At 43.5% G+C, this 21,647-nt stretch overlaps 3 protein-coding genes across 4 annotated transcripts; 1 reads left to right on the top strand and 2 right to left on the bottom strand.

Annotated features, from left to right (window-relative positions):
• Positions 1-76: 76 nt before the first annotated feature.
• On the bottom strand, positions 77-11,443 carry LOC105449543 (protein split ends). The gene is made up of 9 exons (XM_011688799.1): positions 11,416-11,443; positions 10,265-10,353; positions 9,894-10,058; positions 9,653-9,769; positions 9,216-9,554; positions 8,555-9,117; positions 8,310-8,455; positions 6,852-8,218; positions 77-6,473 (listed from the first exon to the last, which is right to left on the bottom strand). The coding sequence occupies exons 1-9, from the start codon at positions 11,441-11,443 to the stop codon at positions 2,460-2,462; spliced, it is 6,828 nt and encodes a 2,275-aa protein (XP_011687101.1). The 3' UTR covers positions 77-2,459.
• A 1,650-nt stretch (positions 11,444-13,093) lies between these two features.
• LOC105449379 (grpE protein homolog, mitochondrial) lies at positions 13,094-15,084 on the top strand. Its single transcript, XM_011688578.1, has 4 exons — positions 13,094-13,285; positions 14,034-14,463; positions 14,562-14,645; positions 14,722-15,084. The coding sequence occupies exons 1-4, from the start codon at positions 13,197-13,199 to the stop codon at positions 14,827-14,829; spliced, it is 711 nt and encodes a 236-aa protein (XP_011686880.1). The 5' UTR covers positions 13,094-13,196; the 3' UTR covers positions 14,830-15,084.
• Positions 15,085-15,191: 107 nt separating this feature from the next.
• On the bottom strand, positions 15,192-19,529 carry LOC105449380 (DNA mismatch repair protein Mlh1). Of its 2 annotated transcripts, XM_011688580.1 has the most exons (10): positions 19,171-19,529; positions 18,707-19,057; positions 18,443-18,506; positions 18,137-18,336; positions 17,801-18,029; positions 17,473-17,674; positions 16,147-17,383; positions 16,006-16,069; positions 15,734-15,932; positions 15,192-15,657 (listed from the first exon to the last, which is right to left on the bottom strand). In XM_011688580.1, the coding sequence occupies exons 2-10, from the start codon at positions 18,817-18,819 to the stop codon at positions 15,365-15,367; spliced, it is 2,601 nt and encodes an 866-aa protein (XP_011686882.1). In that variant the 5' UTR covers positions 18,820-19,057; positions 19,171-19,529; the 3' UTR covers positions 15,192-15,364. The 2 variants fall into 2 exon arrangements, with proteins under 2 accessions (XP_011686882.1, XP_011686881.1); XM_011688579.1 differs by lacking the exon at positions 19,171-19,529 and having other exon boundaries at positions 18,707-19,101.
• Positions 19,530-21,647: the final 2,118 nt, after the last annotated feature.

The raw sequence follows: 21,647 nt of genomic DNA, 5'->3' as shown, positions 1-21,647 counted from the left end.
TGCAACAGACATAAACGGACCCAATGAAGTGATAAGAATAAAATGAAGAGGAAAAAAAAAGAAAGCACAAAATGTATAATGAAGAAAAAGAATTCCTGTTCTCTTTAATTGCGTTTGGTACAGTTTTTTTTGCTCCTAAAATAACGTAAAAAAAAATAACAATTAAACATTCATTTTTGATACAAAGAAAATATTGAATATGTGCAGTCGTGCTTCTGCAAATAACAAAATAGTAAAATAACGGCGCAGGTAATGGAGAAAAAAAAATTTCGATTTACAAGGCACTTAACGAGCATTTTAAATGAATCGCCCTGTGTAGAAGGGAGGAGACTCAATATACATACCGGGAGATAGCTGCTATCACAGTGCAAAACCTCGCGATTTTGTAACAAACTGCGCTTTAATTTGTCATAGATACATTTACAATATACATTTACAATATATATGTATATATTTATAAGTTTCAATACCGCTTCTACTCCCCCGACGATACTCAGCTCAACGATAAAGATGAGTTAATGGGCGTACGACGATAGCGGCGTGTTACGGTATATTTCGTCTTTTGCTTTTTTTTTTACCGCACATGCTTATACACATATATTTTCTGCCGATCTCTCGTTATACCTAATTAATATGCGCCTTTTCCAACAAAGAAAAAAAAAACCCAGAAAAGACACGTCTCTCTTTTCCACATCGCGAGATTCAGCATCGCGTCTCTCTCGCGACCGATCCCCTTTCCGGGGGGGTGGGGGATCTTTGCACAGATCCCTCGTTACGGTCGAGATCCCTTCAAGATCGAGCACATCGTCCTCTACGCGAGATATGTGTTTTATATATACAAAGAAAGCCTAATTCTCCCTTACGTGCTATATCTTACGACGCTAGGCAATCTACATAACGTACACCAGCAACGGAGCGCGCTCCCGATAATTATTATACACAGAAAATTCTCTTCCGGCTTCCTCCTCCTCGCGGGAGAGTCCCATCTATGAGCTCGACAATTTCAATTCGCTGTCGAACCAAACGGGTAAGATCAAAACGGAAAGCCGCTTTTTCGACGGCTTAGACGAATTACACTCGGCGAGTTACACGGACCTCCCCGAACGGCGGAGCTACAGAGAGGAAGGACGCCCGTCGACCAGCTGATTAACAAACAAAAAAAAACCGCAAAAATTGAATATTGCATAATTCCGTGTCCCGACGCATAGCACGCACGCGCGCAAAGATATACATACCGACAAGGAGAGCACGTGCAAAATTCGTTCGCGCGTACACTTGTCGACGCGGAGGTAAGCGTCAGGCGAAAACACATTCTCGAGTAACGCTGCACATGACAATGATACATTAAATATACAATGTATGTATAATACATCCTGTATCTACATCGATGTATACAGGGTGTTCCGAAATTCGCGAATCGAAATATGTAGCAGGAAAGTCTCTGAAAAATTAAGTGAAAAAGTTACTTGTAAATTTTTATTTTGAGCAGTAATTTTTGAGATATAATAGTTTAAATTCAGTCAATTATAGATTAGTGCATCGCGTGACATGCGCGATCACTAACACTATCGACGCGTTCACGGACATGTTTCCGTTTAATCGTAATCTATAATGGGCTAAATTTATACTGCTACTGCTTAAAATAAAAATGTACAAATAACTTTTTTGCTTAATTTTTCGAAGACTTTCTTGCTACATTTTGATTCATGAATTTAAACTCTTATATCTCAAAACTGCTTAAAATAAAAATTTACAAATAACTCTTTTGCTTGATTTTTCTCGCTATATTTTGATTCGCGAATTTCGGGATACCCTGTATATGTATACAGTATAGACGCAACTATATAATGTATTGCATACCGCAGGTATGGTCGATTTTATCCGCGGATATGGTTTCGCCCGACGTTGCACACGGAGGAACTTTTGATAGACGACTCTTTGCGGACTCTCGGCGCTAGCGATCTCGACTTAAGAGCTATTGAACCTGCCGGTTATAATCTCGTTTTAGAAAACTATCAAAAATTCCTATGTAGACTTGTCCTTTATATACATGTTTTGAAGTTAGGCTTCCCCGCCTTCCCGACGAACGGTGTAAAAGTGTCAAAGTTAGTTTCCGAATTGCGCGATGGTCGCTCGTAAAAAGGAAGCTGCGGTCAAAGAAATCTACAAATGGGTTCACCTAATTTCCGTAGAGAGCCTCACGGATACGTCAGTTTACGTAAAAAACAATAGAAAAGACAAGTCGCGAGGAGGATGTCCCTTGTGAATTAATAAAAAATAAAAAAAAATGATAAGGGCATGCTGCTCTCTCGCGCGCTCGCCAAGAGACTTTCGCTTTAATATTTGGTATTCCTTTAGATCTCAAATGATCGTCCTTCGTCGCGATACGTTTCGAGATCCGATAGAAGATTAATCTGTCATCATCGAATCACGGACCGATCTTGCAGCGATCTTAGTGGCTAAAGCCAGGATCGGTGATGATGCGGTGGTGGCTGGAGGGCGTAGAGCGAATGGAGGTACTGCTGATAGGCGGCCTGGTCCACTGTCAGATTGGGCCCGTGCGACGTCACGTAGGCGGAGACCGGCGGGCCGTACGCCGCCGCCGCCGCCGATCTCTGGGCGGCGGCGGCAGCAGCGGCCGAGTGGAGGAACGAGTGAGGCGGCGGATAGTTCCTCGGCGATGGCTGATTGCTGAGTTTGTTGCAGGCGGTCGGCTGGCCCGAGGGGTTGCTCACCGTCGGCGGTACCATCGGCGGCTGCGGTTGCGGTTGCTGCTGCTGCTGCTGTTGCTGCTGCTGCTGTCGCAGGGCCATGTTGTAGTAACTGCCCGGATTGCGAAACTCGTCGGTGAGGAAGGCGAACGCGGCCGCCGCGGTAGCGTCCTTGTCGTAGGGGAATGGCGGCGCGTGCCCGGCGGTCGCACCGCTGGCGGAAGCGGCAAAGTTGAAGGCACTACCCGCGGGCGGCGGTACCGCCACCCCGGCTGTCTTCAGGGCGCCGATGGACTCGGCCGCGGTCGCAGCGGATGCGGTCACGTACTGCGGGAAAGCGGGCATTCCGGGCGCTTGCTGCTGATCGGCGGCTGCCGCGACGACGGCGGCCGTCGTCACGGCCGTCGCCGTGACTGCCGCGCTCGGTTGTTCCTGCTGCTGCGGATGCTTGCTCTTCCGGCTCCTCTTCGTTTTGGACGGCGTCGCGGCGGGCGTCATCGCGGCGACGGGCGTCGCTCGCACGTCACTCTCCCGTCGCGATATCGCGAGGATGCCCTGGCTGTTCTTGGCCGCCTGCTGCAAGCTCAACAGATTCAGCTGCTCGAGCTCGGCGGGACTGGGCGCGGCGCCGCGGCCGTAAGCGGCGAGATGCTCCGGTTTCGTCCCAGGCGGCGGTCGCGGGATCGTCAGTAGTTGCTGCTGCTCCTTACCCGCCGTCCGGCCCACCAGACCGAGGCTGAGCCGCGCGTATGCCGAATTGGTCGCCATAGAGTCGGTCAGGCCACCCACGAACGGCGTGCCGTCGTACTGACTGACCGACACGGCCTCCGATTGCGACAGGGCCATCATCGGCTCGAAACTCGGAAACTGCTCCTGACTCGCACGCGTCACCGCGCTCTCCTGCGGCAGACCGCGCGCGCTGGACTCGCTGGAAGGCGGCTCGTACGCGCGTTTCTTCATCGGAGGAGGATTGCTCGAGGGACTGCCAGACGCACCGCTGCCGCCACCGCCGGCGGACTTGGAGCTAGCGTCGAAATAATGCGGACTAGGATATACCGGCCTCGAGTTCGGTGGCGGTAGCGGATAGCCGGACGGCTGGAAGCCGCTCGGATAGAGCGGCTCGTGGGCTGTCGTCAAGTTCTGCTGGAATGCCAACAACTGCGTCTGATCTGCAGGCGCGGGTAATTGATCGCCGCTGCCGGACGGTGCTTTGCCGAGGAAGCCGCGCTGGATCTCGGTGAAACCGGCTCGTGACTCCTGCGGTGCCGATTGCGGCTGTTGCTGCTGCTGCTGCGTCTGCTGCTGGCCGCCGTGTCTCGTAACGGACCTCTGAAGCTCGACATTGGGAAAACTGTTCGGATACGCTGGCGGATACTGACTCGGTGACTGATAGACCTGATGATTCGCGTTCAGATTCAGTGATTCCGATTGAACGGGAAAATTTCTCTGCTGCTGCTCGCCCGTCGTGGGTTTCTCGGTGGCGTTAGACTTCAGATATTCCGTCCGGTGTTCAGCTTCGCTCACGGACGACGATATCGTAGGTGACTGCTGAATGTACGAAGGATTCTGCTTGAAGTCCTGGGGATAACTCGCAGACGGCGCCGCGGCTTGAGCGGCGTACTCCTCCGAGTTCTTCGACGACTGAAGCTGAGAGTAATTGGCGGTCGACTGTTGTGGAGAAGATTGCGGATAACTAGGTGACTGTTGAGGTGGCTGCGCAGGAGTGCACGGGGGCTTTTGCTGAGGCGAGGATTGCGGATAATTGCGAGACTGTTGGGGCGACGGTTGCGAGTAATTCACCGCCGCCGCCGCGGCCGTTGCCGTCCCCGTTGCCGTCCCGGATGTCTGCTGCGGCGAAAGCTGCGAGTAATTTGGCGGTGTCTGCGGCGAGTGTAGCGGATGCGAATACGTTGCCGGTTGCTGCTGAGGAGACGACTGCGGATAGTTGGTCAGCGGTTGCGGCGACGTTTGAGAGTACGGGCTGTTCTGCGGCGACGGCTCGGAGAACGGGGACGACGCTTGCGGCGAGTGCTGGGGGAAAGTCTGAATTTGTTGATGCGACGACTGCGAGTAAGCCCGATCGTGTTGCGGAGTCGGATACGAGGTCGGAGGTTGCGGCGATGACTGCGAATAGTTGGCGGGATGCGTCTGCGGCGATGTCTGCGGGGAGAAACTCGGCGGCTGAGGAGACGGCTGCACGTACACGTTGGGCGGCTGGGGCGAGGGCTGAGAGTAATTCGCGGGTGGTGGTTGCGGCGACAAACGACCGTACCCGGCGGGTTGCTGAGGCGAGGTGTGCTGCGCGTACGGAGAGTGCTGCTGCGGAGACGGTTGCGAGTAATTCGGCGGCGTTTGAGGAGAGGACTGTGAGTAGGGGGAGTGTTGCTGCTGCTGCTGCTGCTGCGGAGAAGCTTGCGGATAATTGACGACCGCCTGGGGAGAGGGCTGAGAGTAATTGGCTACCGCGTTCTGTTGCGGAGACGGCTGCGAGTAATTCGGGGTAGACGGCTGTTGCGGCGAGGGTTGCGAGTAATTCGACGGCGGTGTCTGAGGCGACGGTTGAGAGTAAACCGGCTGCATCGCTTGCGGGGAGTGCTGAGGATAGACCGGTGACTGATTCTGATTGCCGGCTGGCAACTGTTGCGGGAAACGTTGCGGAGACATTTGTGGATACGCCTCGTTGGTGGTGTCTTGAGGCGAGGATTTCTGATAGGGTGACTGATACGGCGGCTGCGCGTGTACCTGGGGATAGACGGGCGGTGGTTGCTCGTAGGATGACGGATAGGCCGGGGACAACGGATGGCTCTGCGGCGACGGAGTGGGCGGCAACTGCGCGCTGTATCTCGGTGGGGTCGCGTAATACGGACTGTTGTACGGACTGCTCCCGGTCGATAGCGCGTCCTGATAAAATCCCGCGCCCCTTATCGGCTCGGTCGGCGTTATCACGGGCTGGCACTGCGGGGAAAGCGTCGCGCGTGGCGCCGGCGGGGATTCCTGAGAGAAACTGGACACCGATTCGCTGACGCTGCTGCCACCGGTGCTCAGCCGTCGTTGCCTGCCGCAAAACGCCTCCTGCGAATCCCCGTCCTTTTTTATCATCGCCGCCTCTTCCGCTTCCTCGTCCTTCTTTTTTGATTTTGGCGCTCCGAAGGCTTTGATCCAGGCACTCAAATTTGGCGTCGCGGATTTTGGTTTCTGCGTTTCTTCCGTACCAGATCGTGCCACCTCTTTCTCCTCTACCGACGTCTTCGCAGCTTTTTTAACACTCGTCTTCTCCTCTTTGACATTAGACGCTTGAGCCGTGGTGAGAGAGTGGTCCTCTTCCTCGTCGTCGTTCGACAAGTTGGGATTAGGTGACGATACCAAACTCTTGCAGATCAATTGAATGGAATCCACGTTTTTCAGCACGGTACCCAAACTGAGCTTCGGCTCTTCGTCATTATCCTTATTCGATTGATCGTTATCACTCGTAGAACTCGCGGCATCGTTGGCATTGGCGCTGGGCACATTAAGCGGTTTCTTCAGAAGTAAATTTCCCTTGCTTTTACCGGGCTGCAAACGATCGATCGTGCGCTGTATCTTCTTCGGTCGACTTGGCCCGTGAGGACCAAACATTTTGATGGAGCTCGGTCTCTTTCGCGCAGCCTCGACCTTAGATCCCGGTCGACTGGACTCGACGGAAGAGGTGTGAAGCACTGGCGAGTCGCTTCCAGAGGAGAACCCCGAGAATCTGGGCGCATCGTCAAGCCACTTGTTAATGTCCTGTCGCATGTAATAGATCAAATCAGTATGTGTGTGATTCACATAATGGAAATAAAATTTAAAAAAATGTAAATCTTCGCATTAAGCATACAAGTTCGGAAGCAGTATTTTGTTGACAGTCTAATTTTTCAATATACTTAATAATATGCACAGAATTATCAATATATAAATTAAAACAATCGTATAATTAAAAATTTAAAATTATTAGTTTCTCATTAGACATATGTTGCATCTTGAAATTAGTTCTATTAAATTCTAAAAAATTTTACAACTGCAAATATAAAATTTTTATATTGTGATATAAATGATTTATATCGTGCATACAAATATTCTAATAACAAATTTCAAAATAGTCTTGAAAATATCTTGTAAGCTTACATGAAGCGTTTTCTCCGTCGCTTGATTCAATGCTTGAATTGTTGCGAGTTTTTCTTCTGCTCCTTTGGTATGTTTAGCATGCGTGCTTTTCTTATTTTCAGCGATTTCCGAATCATGTTTCTTAATCGCGTCATCCGCACTTTTATCTTCCTTCGTACTTTTCTTCGACTTTGACCGCTTTGCACCGTCTTTGTCATTGTCATGGAAAGTACTACTGTTTGAAGGCACTTTTTTTGAATAGACACCGTGAGTGTCACTTTTCGCCGCTTTCCTCTTTTCCTTTTCATTTTTCAATTTTTCCTCCCGTCTTCTATCGCTTATCTTATCTTTTAAACTATCAAGCGAGTCTACATCTTTATTACCAATTAATGTGGAGAGTTTCTTGGAGATGTGAGTATGTTTGGAATCTAAAGCACTTTCTAATTCTACATCTTTGGAATCTGTTTGACTTTTCAGTTCTCCATTTTTCAATTCTTCGTTCTTCTGTTTTGATTTCTTATTTTTTTGCTTTATATGACTCTTGTCGGATTTTTCATCCGACTTGGCCACAGTCTTTAAATTCGCCTTTTCTTTCTTACGATTCTTTTTCGTTTTGACATGGGAAGATTGTTTTTTGTCTTCCTCAAATACTGTCTCACTTTCTTCCACTTCGATCTTCTTTAATTTGCTCTTCTTCGTGTTGTCGGTCAATATCGCAGTTTCCTCAAGTTCCTTCTTCTCGATTTTTCTACTTTTACTCTTCGCAATTACTGGAGGTTCGTAATCTTCCTCAAAATCCTCCTTCCGCTTTTTATTTTCTTTCATCTCTTTGGCAGATCGCACAATTTCCGAGTCCTTTTTCGATTGATGTCGCTCTCTGCTCGCTTTTTTATTCGACGTTTTTAATTCTTCCGTTTCCTTAGGTAGCTTTTTGGTTTTAAGTAAACTATTTACATCAACGTTTTTTCTTCTCTTTGCGATGCTAGTCTCGGATATTGCATCCTCGCTTTCCTGGTCCTCCTGTTCCTCCTCATCCTCGTCCGACTCTTCCTCTTTCACCTTTCTACCTTTTTTCTTTCCTCTTTTCTTCTTCGCAACTTTAATACTTTTGCCCCTCTTTTCATCCTCGTCCACCTTCTCATTACTCTTAGACTTCGTTTTACTTTCAGGTTTATACGATTTGGACTTTTTGGTCGATTTTTTCGAACGTTTACGTGCGTTGTGGTGCGAAGAAGATAAATGACGTGAAGGGCACGATACAGATGTAGGTGATCCGGCCAATGACTGAGGAGACGTGACATCCTCGTCACTGGACGTCTCCGATTCTAAATACCGACTTACGGCTTTGTCAAAGGCGTCCTTAAGATTAATCGCCATATCCGTGTATTCTGTAATATAAAAAAACGCGTTGTAAATTTTATAACAATAAAGTCACTAATAGATGCAAATAATTTAAAAACTGATAGAAGTATTACGAACCGTTATCCGATCCATTGTACTGCCTACAATTGTCAACAATGAGCCTAAAGTCGCGTTTAAACTGGTTTAAATTCTTATACGAGCCATTTTCCAGTTTTTCTTCCATAGTTTTGAGATCCATTGGCCTGCGTACCACACTGTAGTACCTGTAAAAATTATTCACGACATTATTACAAACTTGAATCAGATATAAGTGTTAATCACGATTTTTTAAAGTGTGTGTGTGTGTGTGTGTGAGGTTGTACCTCGGTGCATAATCCTCGTCCACGGGCTCAATAAACGGCCAGGCATCCACGTGATCTTTGACGCTTTCGAGAACTTTGTGCATGCCGACACAACGCTCCTCCTCCTCGATGCCAAACGAGTAGCCATATTTGTAGCCATAGTTATGAGATACGTAATTACCATCGCCGTGATTACCGATACCCTTCTTCTTCTCCAAGTCCTCGACTTCGTCCCTAGTATGAATTACAATCTGGCCGACAGCCGAGGCCAGGGAATTGTTCGTTTGCCGTCCTTTTTTCTGAACCGGCGGAGTCGGTAACGGCGGGGTGGTCTCTTCCTTAACGTAAGATTTCGAAGCTTGCGTCCCTTTTTTACTCCCTTTGGTCGTTTTAGTCCTGATCTTGGATTTGACCATGACTGCATCCATCTGTGTAGCAGGTTCCTGGCTACGAAGCACTCGCGAGCTATTACGTTGTAACAGCTTACGTCGTTGCTGCTTCTCCTTTAAATCGAACAATTTCGGTATTTCCGGCATAAAGTCCTCGGACAACGTGCGATAAAGTTTGCGTTCGGTGTCGTATTCCTATAGGCACAAATATATAAATACAAGTATAATTTTATCTTTGCCAACTTTGCAACAATTCGCATCTTGGTTTTTATAGCGGAGGAATAATTTATTACCGAATCACGAAATTTTTCAACCAGTCTGCTCCAATCCTGCTGGGTAAAACAAACCACTTGCCAAACGCTCTCTCGTCCGTTGTTGCCGCTGTTTATTAAACTAGCTTCCTCCTTCTCTTCCTCTTCCTGTTCCTCCTTTGCCACTCTGTTCCGTCGTTTCTTACGCTTTCTGTCCCTCGGCTTACTTTTCTGCTTGTGTGAGGCACTGTTAGAAGTATCAATGTAATCCTCCCGGTACAGTCGAGTGCCGTAGAAGTACCAGTAGGCAGAATTCTTACGATCATGTCCCAAAGGTTCGACTCGCAGACTATCCGAGTCCAAGTTGCTCAATGATTGCTCCTGTTAATTTCAATTATATTACCATTAATATTACCACTTTATGCCAATGCTTGAGAAGTGCATATGTAAAATTATTACAATATCGATCGAATACGTACTACGTCTTCGGCGTCAAGCCTGAAGTCACAGAGCGCACGTAGTATCTCTACTTTCTGACGAAGCGGTAACAATTCAAAGTCTACGTCTGTATTAAAAGGATTTTCGCATTTGTATTCCTGTGCAGATGTACAAACGTGTTAGTTACATTTTAACGTCAATATCGGGGCAGCTGATATTTGGGGGGGGGGGAGAGGGAGGGGGTTGTAAGGTATCCAACAATACTTGGACATTAATACATACTTGACATTTTTTCCGGAAAAGTCTACGCAAGAACATCTGATAATTAAACGTGGAGATGTCATTGCGAGTGTCATTTGGTAAGCAACCCTCCAGTAACTTTACTATCAGTTCCTGAAGCAGTCGTCCCTCGGTACCTCCGTCCGTTAACAAAGCTTCTTCCAAATCCTACAATTTTCAGCGACGTTAACATTGGGACACGGTTTCGCATGCGGTTACTCATAGTGAAGTGAAGAAGAGAACAAAATGATGTATAAGCCAATAAATAATAAGCTGAAGCGTGACAGCTGTTTCGCTGCCTAAATGCTGAAGCGGTACTAACGGGCCTTACATACGCTGCTTACTCATAAGAGAGTTAGCATTTGATTAGATACCTCAATATCAAAATCCAGAAGATTGAAGGCAGCTCTAAATAATGAGCAAAAGTGTGCTATACTTGGCACCTCCCACCACGATTGAATGTCTAAAAAAATAAAGGAACAGTTAAAAGTTCCTTGATCTTAATCCTACTATCTATTTGAAAGTAATGGACGCAATTGTAATTGCATCCTCAGTTGAAGCTATTTGAAATCTTAAAATTATTTCAGAGGATACACTAATTAGCAATAAATCTTAATTCTATATATTTTCTGCTTGGATACATAAAAAAAAGTCCCCTTTTTAATATATTTGTATATCCACTTATTAAATATTTTATATTACGTTTAATAATAATTTCTTATGATACAACTTTAATTTTTTGAAATATAAACAAGGTTTAAAAAAATGGTATATTTAAAAATTTAAGTGAGATGATTATTAAATACAAATCATTCCTTCTCTATATGAGATTATATCTTATCTTTCTGTAGATTCCTAAATATTTCTAGTATAATTAATAGTTATTTTATCTTTCTGCATTTAAATATCCATAGATAAATTTATGAAAAAACTACCTCTGGACTTTATCTGACTTGTCAAAACACAATCATTTACTCATGACAATTATAATACATCATTCCACTCTGCAAATCCACCTTAATTCACTACATTGATACACAAAAAAATGCATGAAAATAAGCACAATAAACATCTTAACTACTTAAAAGGAACACTTTTACAATTTTAAACACATCAGTGATTGCATGTCAAATTTTTTACGATAAAAAAAAATGCAAAATTTCTTGAAATATGCTTTAATAGAGAAACAGATTTATGCAAATTTCTGAGATAGATATATTACATTATTCGTAGAATTCGTAGATTATTCAGTAAGACTCACAAATGCACGTCGTTCAATTACACATTCTTTGGCTTAAACATTCAAGATTCGGGATCTTGTAACAGGAGATAAAGCAGAAGAACACGTCTCGTAGCCAAAGGCCAGGAATCCCGCCTCTATACCTGCTGCCACACAACTTTTTTCTAGTACTTATTGCTCACAGCGGACACAAAAAGGGACAATATACACAGATATAGGTATACGATAGGCCGGCGAATTTCGTCACGCGGCGCCGTCCGATGGGACGACCGGCGGTGGACTCACCTAGAATCCCGATGAAGGTGGGAAACATAACCCGTCGTGTGGCGGGCGAATCGGGCGAATCGGCGTGTCCAGGGCGGGACACGGGCGGGCTCGACGGAGGCTCGGCGTCCAAGTGTCGGGGACTCTCCTGCGGGCCGCGACGGTGCGGGCGCGGGTCGCCTTCCTCGACGGTGGGCCGTACCCGACGGCGCGGCGGGAGAGCACGAACGGCAGAGACAACGACCTAGAGGCTCCGTGTTAACGCACGGACTGTGCGCGCGACGAGAACGATCGAGCAAAACACTTCCGCCGCCCGGCCGTGTATATATATATATTGTACGTATATGTATGTGTGTATATATGTATATAATGTGTGTATTATATATATATATATATATATATATATATATATACACGTATGTGTGTGAGTATATGTGTATATACGTGTGGAGCCCGTATCTCAGAACACCAAGATGCACATCAGCGGTGAACGACACCCGTGACGGTGGTCCCGGTAGGTGCGCGCGCGAGCGGACGATCGCGGGCTGCTCGCATAGCTCTCTCACCCCGACGTATCCTGGTCGTACCGCTCGCTTAGCGGCCAAGTGGCTCGCGGCCCTCGCGGGGGATCGGTACTACGCGGAGCAGAGGCGGCCGCCGTAGCGGCGCACAGGGCGCACTCGCGTTCCCGCGGCGGCGGTGGACCGCCCGGGCCCGGGGACTGCACCGCACCGCACGGTCGCGCGCGCGACGACGAGCACGTTCTCCCTCCCTCTCTCTCTCTTTCTTTCTCAATTGCCCTCGCTCGCTCGCGCCTCGCGAGTCGGCGCGCGGATTTATCTCGCCGGGACGCGACCGTCGTGCGGCGGCTCGCGGGGCTCGCGCGCGATCATTCCCGTAGGGACGCACGGCGCGTATCCAAAACACATAATCGCCAGCCGCTCGCTCACCCGCGCGCGCGGCGCCCCGCCGAACGCGGATCGGTGTGTAGCTGCAGGAACGCGCGCGCGAACGGCGCGGGTCGGCGGGTGCCACACTCGAAGCGACGCTCCTCCTCGAGAGGCTGCCTCGGAGGGAGCGGAAGTCGTCTGCGCGCGCGCTCTCGGATACGTTCGTTCGACAACGCGCACTGCGTCGCGCTGCGCTGCGCTGCGTCGCGGGCTTCCACTGACCACGGCCGATACCACCTTCGACGCGATAAATGCGCGATTACGATTACGACGTAAACGAACGACGCACGGGCGCGGACCAACGCGGACTATGCAGTGGCAACAACTGCAAGCACCGCAACTGACCGCGGGCGTACCACCCGCGAGCGCGCGCGGTACGTAGACGAGCGGCGTCGTCGTCGTCATCGTCCAGGACGAGACCCCCCGATTCCGAGTGGAGTTACATGCCATTGGCTGGGGATTGGAATAGCGATAAAACGCGATCAATCACAGCTGTGCGTCGACAATCCACGGCTGCGATTGGCTGATTTTTTTCACCGCTCAAACACCTGTCAGTCCTGTCACTCGTGATTCTTCGTGCTCTTATTTTGTTATATTCATAATTTAATAATCTAATATTTAAAATTATTTTATCTTAAACATAAAATCGGATTATAAACATTTTTTTGGAATTGTTATTAAAGCAGCAGGTAGTCATATTGGTTGAACAACCTGATTGGGGTCGTGAAGCCTCGACATCTTGCATTCCCCAACATTCTATGCCCGCGATTGTTTGTGTTCTCTGATCGCTACTTTTCACCCGGTTTCATCATCCGTTTCGTTCACAATCTCGTTTTGAGCTGCGATTGAATCATGGCATCGATCATCGTACCGGCGGTACTGCGATTTAGTCGCGTCACGGCTGATAATTTATATCAAATAAATAAAAGCGGCTTGCGCAGGTAAAGTTCCAATTTTTGTTTTATCACCGTTCGCGATCGGACATTCGTTGCGGAGTCACATGTCGAGTCGGCACGATTGAGGTTAATCGCACGTTACTTATTCTGTTTTTATTTTCCGTCGTCGGGAGCATAATTCTCATTAATTAACGCTGAAGAATATTCGTTATTTATTTTTTCGTGACGCGAGAAGCGGTTTCTGGTATAATCGATTTTGTGTAATACTGTACGCAAAATTAACAATTTCGATCCTTTTTTAACTTGAAATTTCCATGATTTAACAAATCATTAAAATGACAATATCAAAATAGTTAATGCAATTTTCTTGTATTATTAACAATTTTTTTAAATTGATTTTATAATTGATTTTATGTATTGTACGTAAAATTAAGAATTTGGACCCTTTTTAACTTGAATTTTCCATGATTTAACAAATCATTGAAATAACAATAATAATGCTTAATACAATTTTTTTGTATTATTAATAATTTTTTCAATTTAAATTAATTTTATAATTAACTTTATGTATTGCTGTACGTAAAATTACGAATTTGAACCTTTTTAACTTGAAATTGCCACGATTTAACAAACCATTAAAATAATAGTAGCAATGTTTAATACAATTTCTTTATATTATTAATAATTTTTTTAGCATAGCAATAACTATTTGAATTTTTATCTTATCTTGTGTATATGTATGTATAATAAATATGTACCTATATTAATAAATGTATATATAAATATGTTATAGAATGAGACATATCTCTTCTACATTTTCCTGGCAAAGGCAACACTTTGGTACGATAACAGGAGAAAAGAAACCAGATGCCACTGACCAAGGAGTGCCTCCCATAGAACCTACAGAGAATGAAACGAAACTAAAAACTGAACTCGAGCTCATCAACAAGGAGCTTGCCGAGCTTAAGGAATCTAAAGACACGCTGGAAGATAAATATAAGAGAGCATTGGCAGAGGGAGAAAATATCAGAGTTAGGCTTACCAAGCAGATCAATGACGCCAAGCTTTTCGGTATTCAAGGCTTCTGCAAGGATCTCTTGGATGTGGCCGACGTATTGGGGAAAGCTACTGAGAGTGTGCCAAAGGATGAGCTAACGGAACAGAATCCGCATTTGAAAAGTTTATACGAGGGCTTAGTCATGACAGAGGCTCAATTACATAAAGTAAGATATACTGCTATCTCTGTTTTGGTACGAGAAACGTGCATATAAATAATTGGACTTTGAACAATATTAAAGTCTTTCTTTCATTAATATCCTAGGTTTTTAAGAAGCACGGCCTAGTTTCGCTGAATCCAGTAAATGAAAAGTTCGATCCTAACGAGCATGAAGCATTATTTCAACAAGTAAGTTTCATATTGTAAATATAAGAGATGCAAATATACAAGATTCATTTTTGTGAACAACGAATGTCATTTTCAGGAGGTTGAGGGCAAGGAATCTGGAACAATTGTAGTTGTATCGAAAGTAGGATACAAATTGCACGAAAGAATAGTGAGACCAGCATTAGTAGGTGTTGCTAAAGGATAACTGATGTAAAGGTAGTTAGAACTTCCACTCTATGTTAAATTGTTAAATTACATAAAGTTTCAATATAAAATATTAATGTACATTGTAATTTTCTTTTAAATTTTTATTTAAGATGTAAAATAGCCAATTTGTTAAAATGTTAGCAAAAAAATAGCACACACTACTTTTAGGTGAAAACAATATTACTATATACAGACCTATATATAAGACATAGAAATTCTTTTGTAAAATATATATATACATTGTTTTTCATTACGCATATGCAGTTTAATTCTACCAAAAAAAACGCAAAGAAAAATGAACGGAACATTAAAAAAATTATAAAATAAATTCTAGGCAAAAATAATGATACATTCTAGTCATCTTCGGTAATATCTTGATATAAAAAATCCGTATCACAAAAATATAGGGTAGGTCGTAACCTGTATACATCTACATAATATTAAATACTTGTCGGATTTGAGTTTGTGAATTCGATTCTCATATGGCGCGTAAGAAGAAGTAGAATGTATTTTTATATCCTTAAGAGTGTAATTTAACATCTCTCGAACACTTTATACAAATCAGGTAAACTAGCTATTTGTAATATCGTTGAATCGTGAGCGAAGTGTTTCGGTGGGAGTAAACTTTCTTTGATTGCCGGATATAAAACGTGCTCGGTTATATATTTCCAATCGTGTGTCTGATGCTTCGGATTGATGTAGCTGTAAAACTTTGCCGTTTCCCGGCAAATATTTTGAAAGCACTGTTGTTCCTTTCTCCATTCAACTTCCGTTGCTAGTCGCATCATGTACAATGGAATTTCCGCTTCGTATGGAAAATATTTGTCTAAAATGTTATTAGCATACATGGGCAATTCATTCTTTTGGTAATTTAATAGTATTCAATAATGCGTTCTATTTACCTAACAATACGGGCAACGATCTCAAATTTCCCACTTTATCCATGACAATCGAAAAATATTCGTTCATCATGTCCGCCTTTTCTAAGAGTAACTCCTTCACCCTTGCCGCCAATTCTTCCTTTGGCCCGTCCTCTTCCGTCCAGCCAGTTTCCCCCGAGTCTAAAGCAATCATTGCTAAATCGAACAACGATATCCGTTCCTAAAAAATAAATTCGTACACGCGATAATACGCGAGCTATAAAATAAAAATTTATTGCGTTTGAAATACGTACTGAAAATTTGATGACGCCAAAGTTTGTAAAATCATAAAGCATGATTTCATAAAAAAGCTCCTCCCTGAAAAATATTATCCCAAAGTTATGAATAAATTTACGTACGTCTCAAATATCACATTTTCATTACAATTATCTTACGCTAATTTTCTCGTATTGCATATGTATAAGTTCACTCCGCTCTGTATCAAAGCCGAAGTTTGATCGATGCAGCCAACAAATGTCAAGTTCGCTAGGATGTCTCTCAATCCCTCGTGACATTCGTCTTCAACTTCCTTACGTAATTTTAAAATACTAGTTAATTTCACTTCGTGTCTAAAGTCGTTCACAGAATACGACTTGAATTGCTTCGTAGATTTCGGAGATTCATCAGCAGAAATATTTGTCTCGGCGGAGGATAGTCTTTCAGATTGACTTGCGTTAGACACAGAACTTTCACCTTCTTTCTGTTTATCGTCCGTATACAATATCCGTTCCTCTTCTTTTTCCGAATTTTTCTTTGCATTCTCGATAATGTCCCTGTTTCCGAAATACTGATACACTTGCTTACGAGCCTTATCAGCTATCTCATCTACAGGCTTGTCTTCTTCGGAATCATCCGTTTCCTCATCCAGATCTTTTAGAAATTCCGCGATGTCAAATGTGGTATTGTCCTCCGGACAGACATTTTCCGATTTGTCCTTTTGCATGGAACTACTTGGATCGCAAGTGTTTTGCGAGTCTAACGATGTTGAAGTTTTGGTATTTAGTATATCGCTCCAATTTGTTGAATTATTATCGATCGGAGTCTCTTCGGTATTTAATAATGTAGAATTGTGTTCTGAGTTATTCAAGCTCGAATCTTTCTCTTGGCATTCATTGTCAGCGGGCGGATTTTCCGCAGTAACATCAGGTACGGTGAGTGGAATTTTAGAATTAGAAGAGTCGGGATCCGTATTGTGTGTCGATTCTTTCACCTGAGTATCACTGTCGCTCTTACGTTGCTCGAAATGTATGGTAAAATTAAACTTGTCAAGCTTCTGATCGGACGAATCTGTCCTAATCAACTCTCTGGCGTGAATCTTTTTCAATTTATCTGAATTTCCTTTGTTGTAGTCTGGTAACACCTCTTCCAGAACTTCCTTAGTGATGTCTGCCTTCGGTAATCTGGCCTGCAAGTAAAACGTCCTAGACGCGCTGTTGCCGGCCAGTCTCTCGTCCAAAGCGAATTTCATTCTTTCGATTATCGCATCCTCGTGAAGAAATCGGACCTCGTGCTTGGTCGGGTGTACATTGACGTCAATATTCTGTGGGTTAATGTCCAAGGATATGTAACACCACGGATGGGCCTTTTTCGGGAGATACACAGAGTAGATGTCTTCCAACATCTTACGGATCGCTGTAAGTGAATGTCCATAGGCACATAAAAATTTTAAAACAAAGAAATCAGAGTAGATAAAGGTTGCACATATGCAACTTTAGACTTACAAGCAGAATCGACCAATCGATTGTTGATGAATAGCAACATCACCATTCGCTTATTCGTATAATTCGGATTTGTCACTAGACCGTGCATCTTAAATTTATAATCCTTGTCGTCAAGCTCAACTTCTAATAGTTCACGAGCAACCGGATTGCCATATAATATCCTTATGTTACTCTGTTTAGTCGAATTGTGTGGCGTTCGGACCTGAAAGTGCAATGGAAAACAATATACGTTACAACGATACATCTCAAATATTCTATTTTTTTTTAAAGTATATTTTTTACATCGTGTATATATCGTGTTGTACAATGCATACAAAATGATTCTTACTTGCGGACTCGGCTCGCCATGCTTTTTCAATGTAAACCCTACCGCCGGATTATGCACAGCATATCTCATGACTACTTCCGTAATCTTGGTAAATTCCTCGGATGAGTTTGACAAAGCTTTTCTACGAGTCGCCACGTTGTAGAACAGATTCTCTATTGTTATCACAGTGCCTTGATTTCCGGCACAAGGCGCCGGAGGTGCTTTCAGTTTGCTGTTAATATACGACGCTCTGTAATATTACACAACACAGTTTAGGCTAGTCTGCACAAAAATAAGTAATCACACTTTTTCTTTCATGAAAGATTTCTTGTTTTTTTGTCAATTAAATCCGCATACTTGTAGGCGCATTTTTCATCCGCTGTCTTCGTCGTGATGGAAAGAAGGGCTATATGACTGATACTAGCCAGAGCTTCTCCTCGGAATCCGAATGTCGTAAGGCTGCTGAGGTCCTCGAACTTTTGCAGCTTGCTTGTGGTGAATCTCTCGCATACAATCTCCATGTCCTCTTTTCGGATACCAGTGCCATTATCCTGTATCTGAAGTCACAAATCAAGATTCGTGTATAGAGACAGATGTACGCGCAGGTATATAATTCAGACAGATATGTTTAGTGATTTAAAATACTTAAATCCCATTATGTACCTGCAGTAGCTTCAAGCCTCCCTCCTTCGTGGTGATTTGTATGTTCGTCGTTTTGGCGTCTAAACTGCGACGTAAAAGCGAATTACAGCGAATATGAATATCGGGATAAACACGATATAAGGCCTGTTTTTTTTATAATTGAACTGCTATACTGGTTCACAGTTTATCTTTCTCTTTCTATATTGAAAGAAGAAAGATAAATTCTGAACTTTTGCAGCCAGTTCAGCTATTAAAAAACAGACCTATAATGTTCCATATACTAACCTATTCTCTATTAGCTCCTTCAACGCGTTCGCCGGTCTTTGGATGATCTCTCCAGCCGCGATTCTGTTCACCACGACTTCGTCCAATTTTCTAATCTTCGCTGGCGTACACATGTTGCTTGGGTTTGATTGTTAATTAAGAGCAAGTGGCAAATAAAGCATGTGCTCTCAGACGTAAACATGTGTGGCGTGTAGCACGATCCAGGAACGTAATTCAGTCTCGTGTATGAATCGACAGTTTAATTAAAAGGACGAAGTTAGACGACAAGCTTCACATTCGGTGATGTTTTATAAATTCACAACAAATCATTTTGCACGAACCTTCGACGAAGGAACCTTCACGCACGTTTCACTGGCGCCAATTTTTAAATAATAGGTTAGATTAAAAATTAACTGTGCGACATTACCGACAGATATAATTATAGTTGTAATAAGTTTCCCGATGTTGATAATTATAGACGTTACCTTATCGACAAAATTTATCGACGCATCTTCAGCGTCACAATTAGTTTGAATTTCTACAAACTGCACAATGGCGAATACTGACGAAGTAAAGTGACGAAGTCAAGTGTCGAATTATAGGAATCTGGATAGCCGGACAGCTAAAATCCTTCAAGATTTGCAATTTTGCAAAATCTTTACTTTCAGGCTTCTTCCTTTCCTCTGTTTTGCTCCTTTTTTTTGTCATCCAGGTTTGTTTTGTATTTTTACGGTATTACACATAATGTGTTTACAACAATTAACCTATAAAATCTTCCAAAATACACAAAGAGAAAACGTGAGACATAATACACAAAAGAAAGAAAACAAGTACGGTTGCATAATGCTCTGAGAATAGAAGTGATTTTCTTATATTATTTTGATACGTTCCGCCGATGTTTTGTGTGCTGTTCAGTCTCAGAATAGTCTCTATATATATATAGCTAGTTAGAGATAAAAAAATTTCTCCGCGCACGAAGATTAATTATAGCTTTCAATGATTAACTTGTCTTTTTTTTTCTCTTGATTGCTATCATAAATGCTGCTCATTTTATTTGTCGTAATTAAATCGCGCGATTTTCACTTTTCTGTGTGTAACATAAAAGTCGGGTAACGCGAGATTTAATTACAATCGAATAAAGCATATATATAAAACAAAACAAGATTTAATATACAAGATAACAAAATTTATATAATATATATTGATTATATAAAAAATGTAAATATATATTAATTTATATATATTATATATATGTATATATACATACATATTGCATATATATACATATATATCATATGATACATATATATTTTATATTAATTATATATATATATATATATATACTTGTTGCTCGCTACACGCAGATCTATGCATTGTGATGCGATTGTGCGCGGGTCAAGGTGTTCGAGTGAAAGTACGAAATATCAGCAACCGCTGAATAAATCTTGTATAAGAAGCTGGGCGGACGTTCGCGCAAAATTATTACCGCAAACGTGCGATTACGCGAAGGTACAATGCGACGCTATCGCTCTTGATGCATCTGATAACCGTAACGATTTCCTCTTATCTATAAATCTCATGTGTTTCCCGAAACACTTCATCGGGATGATACCGGCCTTCCGCACGCCTAATCCTCGCATTGACACGTTCCGCCTTGTTCGTTTATAAGTAATTGCGCAATTTATGATTACAGATCGCTGAAGCTATCGGGGTAGGAGGGAAGGGGCGATACCTCCGATAGAATTTGACGGACTACTAAAAAGAGAGAGAGAGAAAGAGTGAGAGAGAGAGGCGGTAGGAGAGGCCAATCGTTTTTAATACAATTAACACCGCGGGAATTTGATAAACTCGGGATAATCCAGTTGTTCGCTGCAAATTTACTTTCTGCAGAAACCGCGCGTTCTCACATCTTGTCCTTTCTCGACATTGCGGCAAGAGAAGCGACGCTCGTTGCGTAAAGATACGACGTTTTTGCAACGTCGCGCGCCGTCGTGGTATATATATCCCGTTCCGACTTGGTTAACGGTCCACAAATCCTGACGAGATCCTCTCCTGAATCGCACATATACGCATATACATAAATCAGCGCGGTTCTTTAAAACAACGCAATTATTTCGATCGCCTCGATCTGCATCCGGCCGGCCTGCAGCGCGCGCGCGCGCGGCCTTTATTTCCAAGAACGTCATCGGCTGACATCGATGATATCAAGATCGCGAGAGGGAAAACTTCATGTTTATCATTGCCCGAGAATACGATAATCGACTTGCTGATTACTCCCGTAAAGTGGCGAATTATTCTTTCTAAACAGTCGTTAAACTCATTTCGGTGTTAATACCTCAGCAGCCTCATCACTCGGTGCAATTTCTCTTCTCCTCTGTTGTTTGCACCCAATCTTCTCGCCCACCCAATTCCCCCTGCGTGCGTTTCGCAACGCTAACTATAGGTATATTAGCCGCACGTTGTTATAATGTTAATTAATTGTTGGCCCACAACGCGGGTCGCGTATTTTTGTCGCACGGATACGTCAACATTGGCATTTTTATAAATCTCGTATAGACGCTCGACAAATAAGACGATATGTCTCCTGTCATCATCATTTTTTACCGCATCAGCCACTTTCTAAAGTGTGCGCATACATATGTACATCGCGCGCGATCCGCGCGATTTCTACGAAAAAGGACTTATAAAAAAAAACCCATATAATCTTCTCTACAAAAGAATAGAAAAATTAATTATAATAGAGAAAAACAATAATAAAAGTAACACAATATTATATTATCCCTAGAAATATTGGGATAAAATAATCGAAAGCTGAAAAAATAAGTTAAATATGCTGACTGTTTTTAATCTCGACGATTTTTTAATAGCTTAAAAAATGTATGTATGGCGCGAAACAAAATATTATTGACGTAGGAGTCTCTTTTTCATAAAGAGAACCTCCATACGTTTCACATATTTTCAC

This window comes from Wasmannia auropunctata, unplaced genomic scaffold (genome assembly GCF_000956235.1).
Source record: "Wasmannia auropunctata unplaced genomic scaffold, wasmannia.A_1.0 LD336076.1, whole genome shotgun sequence".
NCBI classification, from domain to species: domain Eukaryota; kingdom Metazoa; phylum Arthropoda; class Insecta; order Hymenoptera; family Formicidae; genus Wasmannia; species Wasmannia auropunctata.
The sequence above is the reverse complement of the archived record's forward strand: the minus strand, read 5'-3'. Positions and strand labels throughout refer to the sequence as shown.

Excerpts from the sequence above, each read along its gene's own strand:
- LOC105449543 (XM_011688799.1), bottom strand. The coding sequence starts at position 11,443 with ATGTTTCCCACCTTCATCGGGATTCTAG. Across the intron at positions 10,059-10,264 it reads TTCTGGATTTTGATATTGAG|GATTTGGAAGAAGCTTTGTT; the intron begins GTATCTAATCAA and ends TGAAAATTGTAG. Across the intron at positions 9,118-9,215 it reads TTGAAAAATTTCGTGATTCG|GAATACGACACCGAACGCAA; the intron begins GTAATAAATTAT and ends TTGTGCCTATAG.
- LOC105449379 (XM_011688578.1), top strand. The coding sequence starts at position 13,197 with ATGGCATCGATCATCGTACCGGCGGTACTGCGATTTAGTCGCGTCACG. Across the intron at positions 14,464-14,561 it reads CAGAGGCTCAATTACATAAA|GTTTTTAAGAAGCACGGCCT; the intron begins GTAAGATATACT and ends TTAATATCCTAG. Across the intron at positions 14,646-14,721 it reads ATGAAGCATTATTTCAACAA|GAGGTTGAGGGCAAGGAATC; the intron begins GTAAGTTTCATA and ends TGTCATTTTCAG.
- LOC105449380 (XM_011688580.1), bottom strand. The coding sequence starts at position 18,819 with ATGTGTACGCCAGCGAAGATTAGAAAATTGGACGAAGTCGTGGTGAAC. Across the intron at positions 18,337-18,442 it reads GAGGCTTGAAGCTACTGCAG|ATACAGGATAATGGCACTGG; the intron begins GTACATAATGGG and ends TTGTGACTTCAG. Across the intron at positions 18,030-18,136 it reads GATGAAAAATGCGCCTACAA|AGCGTCGTATATTAACAGCA; the intron begins GTATGCGGATTT and ends GTAATATTACAG.